The sequence below is a fragment of the Hermetia illucens genome, chromosome 5, assembly GCF_905115235.1.
Source record: "Hermetia illucens chromosome 5, iHerIll2.2.curated.20191125, whole genome shotgun sequence".
In the NCBI taxonomy this organism is placed as follows: Eukaryota; Metazoa; Arthropoda; class Insecta; order Diptera; family Stratiomyidae; genus Hermetia; species Hermetia illucens.
The window spans coordinates 77233241-77245254 of NC_051853.1; the positions used below are offsets into that span (position 1 = coordinate 77233241).

Sequence of the window (12014 nt, forward strand, 5' to 3'; positions counted from 1 at the left end):
AAACAACAATACATTTCATTACCGACGGCTGGTTTTTGTCGTTCCAGTATTACATGCTCATTAGACATACTTTATTATTTCAAATCTGAAACAATCTTGCACTTGTCTCCAACTAAGTCTCAATTCGATCTAATTGCGGTTTTGTCAATAAACTTGGATAGATACAATATGTATGTACACAGATATTCACGCACGCATACTAGAACTATTTAGATAAATTAGCTTGAATCACGCTTCTGATAAGTGTTATCACTCTCATACGCCGCATTGAGTTCAATTTGTTGGAGAAGATATTCACAATTTAGTCGTTCATAGGAGTTGATTTAATTGAGCCTCGATTTCAATACTCATTGATTAGTGCGTCTTCCGCGTGTGTTCGGCCAGAAACAAACGATCTGCACAACAATGAAATTAATTAGAAGAACGTTCCGGCAAAGGATCAATTGTGTACTTTTCAGTTTAGTTTTGGTGATAGTATGTCTCCTGTTTTTGAGTTTTCTTAGAGCGGGTGAGCGCTTTCAGGTTTTAGTCCTCTAAATATGGGTGAAAGCAACCAGAACAAACAGTTCAATGTCAAACCGCTTAATTTATTTATAGAACGATCACTTTCTTTTGTTGGCAGTCTTAGAGTTGATTGAATTTAATGGCAATTGATCACTAATAGTAATAACCTGCTTACGTACTCACAAGCAACGATACATCGAGCGGCCTTATCTATTTATACAGACAAACTGGTGTGCACTATGTTACTAATTCATTTTGGGGTGGATCATCACCAGCTTCAACTCGGTTGAGAGCAATGAACAGAATTAGAATATCTCCTTATATTTGACATCACAGTAACACGGTTTTCCGACTGCAGCTTCACCGGATGATCCACAATGTAAACTAGTGGTAAAGTAAATCTAAGAGGGCAACTCTTACGTTTCTTCCACCTCCAGGTGACGAAGTAATTCTACGATCGTCCCCATCACTCCTGCCTGATTGCGAATTATTTCTGGTCTCAACAGTCCGTTTTTATTCCATCCTTTGATCCGGAGGCAAAAACAATGTCGATAGCAAGTTCATAAAGACTTTTGTTGTCCATACAATAAGATAATTTCCACACTATTGAAAGAAGGATAGGTCCATACATCATTTAATATTTAACTGGAACTTCGACGTCGATAAACGCTGTGAACACATGCTGACGCTTTACAGAAACAAAGAACTTATGAACAATGCTGATTATAAATAATTTATCAACCGAAATTTAATTCCCCTAATCAATGTTCAAGTAGTAAGTAAAGAAAGCGTCGCAAATTGGCTGTGCCACTATTTTATAACTTTTAATTGATATTGTTATTAAACTATCGTATATCTTCCTTGGCAACCATAATGCTTACAAGTTTTTCGTGGCCAGTATTATTATTCCGCTAAGGGGAAGTCGCACTGCGCTCTTAAAGAATTATTGTGCCCCTTTTATTGGTTATAGTGTACCAATTAATCATAATATCTCAAGCAAGCCTATAACCGTTAGGAATTTCAGTATATTCCTTACTACCAAATCTTTCAAGTTTGCATCTGCCTTGACCTACTTTGCACAAGTGACCGACACTGTCCCAGAACGGTTTCATCACACTCCGCACAGAACCTGCAGGCAGTATCCGTATATATCCCTAGCTTCCCTGGGTGATAGTTTAGATTCGGAGGTTCTTTTTGGTGAGGTTTAAGCAATCCTTTGTGAGCCTGGGTTCATGTCCCTCAATAGGCTCCCTGGACCGCTCCATTCTTGGTAGGCCCGCCCAGTATAGTTCATTTTTTAATGTCATAGCCATGAACCCGTTTCCGATTCCACAGATAGTTCTGGCCCGTGTAAAGGCGTCCCTGCTTCCTACTTGCCTAACTTGGCCTGGAACCCAAAGTATCCAGACCTTGTTGAACGAGCCGAGCGTATTCAGTCTCTTAAGGCATTTCCATACCAGTTTAGAGTTCACTTGGTTAGATCTAAGTGCCTTAATCGCTGCTTAGCTGTCGGTGAGAACGGCAATGTTCTGCCCTCTGTAGTTCCTTTGGAGATTAAAGGAGACACATTTTTCTATGACGTATCTATCCGCCTGGTTACCCATTGATTCCAAGTACATTTTCCTTAGACAAATGACCCCACCACCCTTATTGTGAAGGATCAGTCAGTGTACCAAGTAATCAGTTGTTGGTTTAAACCATATACCACAAAGAAGTTCTCCCAGCTTGCCCTGTTATTCCAAAGTATTTCACAATTCTCATCGAAGTGAAATCTCCTCGTCATATTATCCCTTGCTATCAATAATTCGGAGTACCACCTAGAAAGAATATCATATTTCTTTCGATTTAGGCACCTCCCCGCCTTATTGATACGTCCGGCCATTCTGAAGATTGCCCTCCTTGCCTGAATCTGTATGTGCAGATGGAGAGTGGCGGTTGGGCATGTCGTTATTGCTCCACTGATACACACGCACACCAGCGTTTGTAGTTTGTGTAACTCCCAGACTTCTTTGCTGAGTTCAGTTCATTCTGTCATTAGTCTTACTATTGCAGTGTGTATCAGTGTGTACTTTGCAAGTCATCGTGCCCTCGTAGTGTTTCCGACATGTGTCTTCCAGGGTAATTTTTGGTCTAGCGTTATTGCCAAATATTTGACCTCTGGTTCTCGTTTCACTTCCATGCCATGTAACCTTATGGCCCTCAAACTTATATTTGCTAGTGAGAGGTTCAAGGATGGTTTTGGCTGGATTTATACGCACCCCCCGCCTTCCAGGTACTAATAATCCTTAATCCGGTTTGGATGCTATCACTTAGGGTATTTGGCCCTACAGATTAAAGCAATGAATTCCAGTATCATTGTTAGTTCGTGCAGGAGTTTATCCACTACCATATCCGACATATGCGGTGATAATACCTCGCCCTGTGGATAACCTTAAGTAGTATTCATGACAATAGAATTTGAACCTGTCGGTACTTCTATTTATCTAATCTCTAACACTTTTCCCATCCAGGAAGCCAGTGTGTTTCCCACTCCCTTGCGAATCAGAGCATCTTAGATCTCTGCGTGCATAATGGAGAGGAGTTTCGGTTGCTCGTCCTGCCCAGTAAGCATTGTGTCTTGACACTAATGTAGAGAACTAAGCATTAAAATATTAGCTTTAATATAGTTGTCTTTGACTTGCTCAACCGTTTTGAGTACGAACGTTGTTAGGTAAATTGATCTAAAAGATTTAATGTGAAAAAAATCCTTTCGGAATAAAAACCTCTTTTGCCCGCCTCCATGTCCTTGGTATATATCCGTGGGCTATACTGCCCCTTACCACCCTTACAGGAGACTCTAAGATGATTTTTAGGTCGCTCTGGATTAGCGGTGGGAAGATGCAATCTAGTCAGGGTGATTTCAGCAGTATAAAAGTTTCCATTGCCCACATTACTCTAGCTTCCGTGCTATCTCTTTTGCTAGTTTCCAGTTCTCCTTTCTTCCCCCTTTATTCGTTGTTAGGATGTCAAGCAGACTGTTGTCGCCTTCTGCCGTGGGATAGGACCCCAGAAAATGGGTTCTGAGAAGCAAATGCACTCAGTCCCCCTATATTATATTGCCCTGTCTTTGGCTGTAGCCTGATGTAGCCTGGTTGCTTATGTGGTTTGTTCGATCTCTTCACATAATTCCCTGAAGCTGTTCACTATGAGTCCTGACACCTTGCTGCACGAAGTCAGCGCATTTTTGTACCTCGGCCAGTCTCCAGTTTGTTTTGCCCGGTTGTAGAGTTTCCGTACCTCTGTTCTCATTCTGCTTAGGTTTCTGTTCCACCAGGGTACATGCTTTGTTGACTTAACTGCCTTAGCCGGACAACTGACTCCATATGCGTTAATGACGACTTTTTTTCCACTACTATTTCTAGTTCCAGTTTACTCTGAGAATTCTACTCTTGCCCCCACCTTGCTCCTGAAGACTCTCCATAATCGGGTATGGAGCTCCCTATTCTGAGCAATTAGGAGGTCCATGATATCTTGCGGCTCTGAAGGCTTTCGAAAGTGTTTCGTTTTCTGTCACAGCACATGTCGACAGTTCTGCTCTTTCCCAACCTGGCAATTTAAGAACTATAGCCCTAAGCCACTCTGTTATATCCCCCGTGGCGTAGTCCACCAGTACATGACTTGGTGAAATGCGTATCCTGATGAACACAATTTTCGCAGTCCATCCCTTGCACATCTGCCTGACGGGAAGGTGTATTTTCCTCCTCCTCACCAGTAAGTATTTGTTCAGGAAAGGTTTTTGGCAGTATGGGCAGTCGAATTCCCTTCACCGCACTAGCATAGCTAATAGCAGGCTTCCTGCCTTTACTCCTTCGTTTTTGGGTTTGGAAGCATTTCCTTCATGTGGGCTAATCTCTGCTGCTTCCCAGTTTCTTGGCTTCGATAAAGATGGTTTAGGTTTGCTCTGAGCCTTCTTAAGGGCCTCTTCTGGTTTCAGGCCTGCTTCAGATAACGCAGGTACCGTTTAGCACTTGTGCCACTGAGGCTTGTATCTTTCCTGACATCTAATATATTGATTCAGATGTGCTTTTGCTTGTCCCTGCTTTTTGAGCAGTGGCCTTTGTTGGCTAATGTCCTTACAGTATACCAATATTGTCCTTGGATCCACTGCTTGATGTTCCAACTTCTTTCTTTTCGGGTGTAATCACCTGACTCTCAGTATTTCAGTATAGTTAACCAGTTGGTGTGCGGCACGGGGTCCCGTTTGTTGGATTGTAGTCTTTTTGTTTTTATACATGTACTGATTTGTTTCCAACGAGTACGGGGGTTAGGAGGTCCGCTATGCCATAGCTCCCCGTAGCAGGGTAAGGTCAAACTTATTCACTGAGACGACCAGGTATCAATTAGGCTCCGTACGAAAACAGTCAATTATCCCCGACTGCAATCTAACTGTTTTTTGACTCCCCAGTATAGATCCGTAGCATTTTGTTAATAGTAGAGTCACCTCGTACAGACTATGTCTATAACAACTCATTAACGGACTTGGAAGACGAAAGGGTAACCGAATGGAATAGAAATTTAAGAGGTTGCTATCCTGCAAATCCCATACTGTATCTACCAAACAATAAAGTTAACCGACTACGTTATTGTGTTATCGTCAATATATACGTATATAAATGGGGTCCTGGGATGTACGTACAATTCTCGGCAATGATACTGAGGCTTCCCACGATGTTCGCTGTCTTCAACTTGAGTGGGAATTCCAATGGTACAGCAGGGGAATTCAGGGTTTAAGCGAGGTGAGATGGTAGGGCTTTGGAGAGAGTGAATCGGACCCAATGTTACTATAATTGCACAAGTGACATGTTTAATACATATGGTAGCCAATATGGACCAAATGGAGTACAACCTATGCGCCGTCGTTCCAAGTTCGTCGAAATACAATTTACCTCTTTCCAAGTAATTCCCGAGGCTACTACATTTCTCTTCTACTATTCACCCCTTTTTAAAGTGTGACCTATCCACGGCTACTTCTGACCTTTAATCAACACATCTGTCGATAACTGATCCGTACGCCGACTCGGGTTATCATTCGACATTTTTCCAGGCCAGATTACATCCATGACACGGTGGAGACAGGCTTTAACGAAGGTTTGAAGGTTTTGAGTGGTAGTGGTGGCTATTTTCCATATGATGCTCTCATATAACAGCATAGAGAGAACATTGGCTCGAAACAAACTGAAATTGATGTTGATGCTGAAATATCTGTATTTCCAGCTTTTGGATTTAATAGCAAGGGAGACCTCGCACAGTTTATTCCTTGGGAAACATCAATGCGGGTGCGACCATCGGTAGAAACAACGCCACAAGATAGAAAAATTTATCATCACTCTCAATTTTCTGCCCGTTAATATAGATACAAAGAGCGTAATGAACAGCCAGACTGAGAATCTTGGTGTTCTTGCTGTTTAGCTTCAGTTTGCCTCTGGTTGCCTTCCTTTCCAAATTCAGAGCCATTTGGTCAAACTCCAGGGTTTAGTAAGAAAGCAAACAGATTTCATCAGCGTAGTCGAGTCTTTTTAGGAAATTTGTCATGGACTTTTGAAGCTCTCCACATTCTCTAGACCAGGCAGTATGGAGAACGTCATCGATACACTCCCTTTTGACGGCGTTGGAATTTGTACGAAATCGAGTAAGTGCAGGTGAAACGGAGATGTAAACGCTGCACACTGGCCATAAATGATCTGCAGGATGTTGATGTGAACAATGCAGGAAGATCCAGAAGGGAAACCAGCCCGCTCTTTGTCGATGGAGCTTTCGTAATGTTCTTTAATAAGTTCCAGAATAGCTTTAGCTATGATCTTTGCGACCCCACTAGTTGTTGCATTCATGGAGAGTTCTTTTGTTTCAAATCTTAACGATCGTGTCCTTTTTCCACTAATTGGGAAACATTGGAACTCAAACACGGAAATAAGACTCCTCATTTCCCTATGCTACTTGACGGCTTATGGCGTCCCTTCCAGTCGTGAAACAATTCCACTGGAGAAGAGCACTTTTAATGGTGACCCAGAATTCATCAATATTCTTCAGCGAGCTGTTCAAGATATCTATCATCCGAATAGCAATATAGTTTTCCTACTTCGGAACGACTGCGGGATGCCATAAGCGAACAATATTGAACTTGGGGCGTCGCAGTTCCAAGTCCTGCGGGAAGTGGAGGACGCCATTTGCAAGCCAAGCCAGGCGCCTCTCTTATTTCGAACGTAAAAAAAATAACTCTAAATTTATGGCGATATGACCGAAGAATATTAAGGGAGTCTTCATACCTAAACTTGGGAAAGATGACTATTCAAATTTAAAAAATTTCATACAAATTAACATGATTTTCGCGGAAATATCTGAAGAGACTGGGTGAGCGTCACATTTGCGATAAGGCGCTAAGGTCGTTTCCTGTAAGTGGAAACCAACATACTTACACTCTATCCTGTGAGTCTGCTCTTCATTTTTTCGTTCAAAGATGCAGGACGCTACTCTGAAAGGCGAGTAGATGATGAGATGTCCATGTAGATTGAGGGAGTCTATGACTGTGCGCTGTTCCAAGAGCTTTCTGATGCTGCCAAACAGGATGATGTGGATGAAACTTTAATTAAGTGGATCTATGTTATGCTACCGCAGAGATAACTGAGTGCTGTAGTGGATGTTAATTACTACCTGACAACAAAAACAACGAAACGCTGCCTTCAAGGAGGTGTGTTATCGCCACTTCTGTTGAGTATGTTAATCAACTCACCACCGTCTTAACTGCAAAATCTCGCAATATGCCCCCAAGCTTATACGTACATGGCAATACTACGTTTTAGTCGTAATCTCGGAACAGTGCTCGCCTATGAACGCATCAGACATCAGATTTTTGGTGCTAATGTGCTATTGCCCCGTTAGACGGGAAATCGAGTACAATGGACCACTAGAGTCTGAATGTTCAGAGCCTTTGCCTCTTGTTACCACAAACACACCCATACCCCCCATATACAGATGCATGTGACATCAGATTTTCGGTGCTGAAATGCTCCAGCTACATCGAGTACAATTGACTACTAGGGTATGAGTGCTCAGAGGCTTTGCCGCTCCCTCTCCTCACACACAGGCACACCCAACCCTATGGTATACTATGTGCTGCAGAAAGCCGCAAAGCCTCTCACCATCATTGGCACGGTTACCAAGACTGTCTTTCCTTCTTCTTCATCATATGTTTGAACAAGGTATTATTAGAGCTCATCTTCAGATCTACTATTACGATCGCAATTTCGCCTTTAAGAAGTTTCCCTTGAACTGCAGTAAGTTTCTCATAGGCAACCTCCCTTCCCCTTTGCAGCGGAACTCTTCCTCACTCTAAACTAGAATTTCACATCTAATATCCTGCCCCAAAACCATTGATATCACTCCAGGTTCACTCCTGGTTCACGTTTATTTCCGGTTGGTTTACCAGAGTGCCCGGATGTGTATCTAGATGGCTCAAGATCGCGGACCAAATCTCACTGGTGGCAGAGGGATTTGTAATCGTGACTGGATATCAGATACTAGTCGATTCAGCTGCAAATGAATACCTGAGTCAAATCAGGGTAATAATCTCGGGCGATTACGGTCTTGAATGAAGCGCTCTAACACACTTCAACATCCTGATCCAATATGCATTGTTGCGCTAACGATTATTATTATTATTTACCGGAGTACAATACCATAGTGCGGCAACGGGGAGAGAAATGCTCCCTTCAGCCCCAATGTCTTACCTGCCTTAATCCTAGAATGTCCGGCCTGTATCGTTAAAATTCTCATCGAATTGGGAACGAGCGATCGCTCCGGAGAGCCCCGATACTGTCGTCGAAGAGCGTTGGCGCATTTCAGAATCCAATCCTAAGTCGTCGTCGAATGCCGAAAGATTAATCCACCCCTGCGGGAGATAATAGGTGTTTCAAAACCATAACGAAGAATCAAGATTTGCATGTTGGTACCCCATAAATCCCCATCACTTTTAGTCACCCTTAATGACACGAGCAAATTGTTAACCCCAACGAAGTACTTCCATACCAACTTAATATTAAATACTATTAGCCGGGTTGGAATATAACTCATCTATTACTCAGCCTTCTGGGTATTACGTGGTCATTTATTGTCATCATTATCATCAACGGCGCAACAACTGGTATCCGATCTAAAAAGAGTGCGCGGGTTTTGACATGTTCATTATCGGTTGCGACTTTCAACCCTGATTAGGAGAAAATTGATCAATGTCCCCAAAATTGTGGTCTCCTACCTTTATCGTTCTCAGTTGATGTTGTTTCTTTCATTTTGGATGCTGAGGTTAAGATCATATTATATATTTCGTATTGCCTTCATTAATGTGCATCCAAAGATCTCGCGTAAATCGCCGCATGCACGATCTAGATGAAGGCAGTTTGTTCGTCGATATTATCAGCATAGATCAGTAGTTGGGTGGACTTAAGAGGATGGTACGTCTCGCATTTACACCAACATCACGGACCACTTTTTCCAAGGCCAGGTTAGAGACAATGCATGGCAGGAGAGGTTTTTCTTAGACTAGTGTTGATGTTGTCGTGTCGTGTAAGTGAGCCTGCTGTTTTTATCTGGCCTCATACATCGGTCAGGGCTAGCCTAGTCGGCCTTATTAATTTTGTTGAGATACCGAATTCTCTCATAGTTGTCTTCACTTTTACTCTAGCCATGCTATCACGGCGGCCTTGAAGTCGATGAAAAGACCTCGCTTGCCTCAGGGAGAAAATCTGATCTGTTGTTGATATGCCTGGAGTAAAGCCAGCCCCTTTGGTATTGGCCTGTGACGTTCTAAGCATTTAGGGTTATCCGGCCTAGCAATATCTTATAGATGTTACTCTGCAACGTGGTATCTCTAAAATTACTTCACTCGTCGCCAGTCATCTGAAATCGATTGGCTGTTTTATACCTTGCTGCTCGAAGTCAATCGCATTCAGTTCGGTTGTATTTCCGTCAGCACCTGGCGGCTTATTATTTTCACTCCTTCAACGTACTGTTTCTTCGATATCGCGCCAAAAATTGGTGGTGGCAGCCTTTGTTCGTCGTCTTCAGTTGGCGGGACCAAAATACGCATCGCTTTCATCATCGAATTACAATGAGGACAAGATAGGGTTTCGTAGTAGAGCGTTTCAAACTAACTTCACCTCATGAAGTTTCTTTAAAAAAATTGACGAAAAAATTAATATTCATAGAATTCTAGTCTAAACTTTTACAAAAAATAGAAGCATATACCCAGTGGACTAACAATGTTGTCTTTTACTAATCTTTCATGGGAATAGTGCGATATTCATTACAATTACGGATCCAAGCACACCGGAAGGACATATATGACACCCAAATAAAAATTAGCAAACTAACACTAATGGGTCAAACAATAGAAAATGATATTACCGTCATATCAAACTCCCTAAGGAAGGGGCTAACAAAAGAGGAAATTCTCGAACCTTACCGAATGCCAAATCATAATGCGGAAACAATTATCCAGTCATCTCGTTTCGAAATGAATCTGAAATCTCCCAAAGCTTATCAGATACTACCTCACTTAAGTGATAATCCCAAGGCATTATATCCTTCACTCCTCCTTTCAAAAGGCAGGTCAAATGTTACTTTTGCAATGGGTGTTCCGACAATCAAAAGATCTAAGAAATCATACCTCAAAGAAACTCTCCAAAATATTATCTCGAATATGAATGAAAGGGAAAGGCAGGATACAGTAATCATAGTGTTTATCGGAGAAATGAAGCTGTCTGAAGTAAGTTCTGTTGCACTCGAAGTTCAAGAGGAGTTTTCGGACTACATCTCCGAGGGCCTTGTTGAAATCATTGCTCCCGATCCATCCTATTATCCGGATCTAAACAAACTGCGGTTGACGCTGAATAATAAGCTGGAACGTGTCAAGTGGAGGTCCAAACAAAATTTGGATTATGCTTATTTGATGACCTATGCTTACCCGAAGGCCCAATACTATGTTCAGCTGGAAGACGATATCATCACATTGCCTGGATTTATTACGTCGATGAAGAATGCTATCCATCACACCAACGTTCCGTGGTATGTCCTTGATTTCTGCGAACTCGGTTTTATTGGTACGTTAGCTTTAATGTTTATTTTCTGAACCAGGTTAATTTGTAATTCATCCAACTTACAGGAAAACTTTTCAAATCCTTCGATCTGCCCTACTTAATCACCTTTTTTCAGATGTTTTTCAACGACAAGCCTGTTGACTGGCTTCTCGACCACTTCATCGATACAATCACTTGTAACCTAGAAAAAGACCCGACATTTTGCAAAACAAACAAGGAGAAATTTTGGATCCATTCGAAACCGTCACTTTTCCAACATGTTGGAAAGTATTCGTCATTTTCGGGAAAGCTGCAAAGATTGAAGGACAAGTACTTTGGTAACCTCAATGGGAACCTAAATCCGTATGCGACTGTGAAATCATCTATAAGAACTTATGGAGACTCTGACTTGGATAAAACCTACAACGGTGAGGGTCTTTTTTGGGGACTACCACCAAAAGCTGGTGACCAGCTGCAGTTTACGTTCAAGAAACCAGTGGTAGTTAAAAAGTAAGTATAACATTGGCGTTATCAGATGATGTCTTTTTATTTATCTTCTTGAACCCATTCAGATTCCTGTTTATCAGTGAAAATTGCACCTTAAGTCCGAACTGTTTCTCTGACACTTCAGTAGAAGTGCTGCCTCAGGCAATAAAGAAGGACTTCCCAAAATTAAAGCTAAGAAATCGAACGGATGATGGGTACTTTATTGTTGGAGGCTTTGATTCAACTGGAGTTGCTCAAGGTTCGGTGGATCCAGTCATGGGTAAAATCAAGGAATTGAGGTTGCATGTTCGAAAAGCAATACCTCATTCTGTTATGCTGAAGGAGGTAATTATTACAATATTTGGGCTATGTGCGGAGTCAAACTTATGATTTGTTCTTATTACAGATAAAAATCGAAATCTAACTGTGATTGAATCATCTGTATTTATTTAAAATAATTATAAGAATAAATAATGAACATTTTCTATCGTCATTTGATTGAGGATCTATATGATTTGATAGAGACGACTTACATTCCCTGGAGAAAGGAAATGTTCGCAGCTTAACTCTAGCTTGAGCTGGGCAATCGCAAAGATAACGCCTGGGGTTTTTCTCCCCCGTTTCAACTCCGTCAATGTGAGTTGTTGGGTATCCCTTGCTTGGCAGCAAGTCTCCTATAAGCAAGTGTCCCGTACAAACCGCAGTAATCTTGTATGCCTTTGCGCGCGTCAGGTCCAAAAGCGCTCGTTATCAGATTTTGTTGTAGAAGGGCCAAATCTTCCTTAACTTAAGAGGTGAAACTACGTTAGAAGACCTTTTTTTCACTAACTTTTCAGGAGTTTTTTTTTTTCAGTGGGAAGAGTTATTCGGAATTCAATCACATTCGTCATGTTTCGAACAATTTTGGCGATCCTTATG

At 41.8% G+C, this 12014-nt stretch overlaps 1 protein-coding gene across 2 annotated transcripts; it reads left to right on the top strand.

Annotated features, from left to right (window-relative positions):
• Positions 1-301: 301 nt before the first annotated feature.
• Positions 302-11581, top strand: LOC119657749 (alpha-1,3-mannosyl-glycoprotein 4-beta-N-acetylglucosaminyltransferase A-like). 2 transcript variants are annotated; one of them, XM_038064801.1, is made up of 5 exons: positions 302-508; positions 9828-10634; positions 10697-11120; positions 11183-11441; positions 11503-11581. In XM_038064801.1, the coding sequence occupies exons 1-5, from the start codon at positions 406-408 to the stop codon at positions 11518-11520; spliced, it is 1611 nt and encodes a 536-aa protein (XP_037920729.1). In that variant the 5' UTR covers positions 302-405; the 3' UTR covers positions 11521-11581. The 2 variants fall into 2 exon arrangements, with proteins under 2 accessions (XP_037920729.1, XP_037920730.1); XM_038064802.1 differs by having other exon boundaries at positions 305-474.
• The last annotated feature ends 433 nt before the right edge of the window (positions 11582-12014 follow it).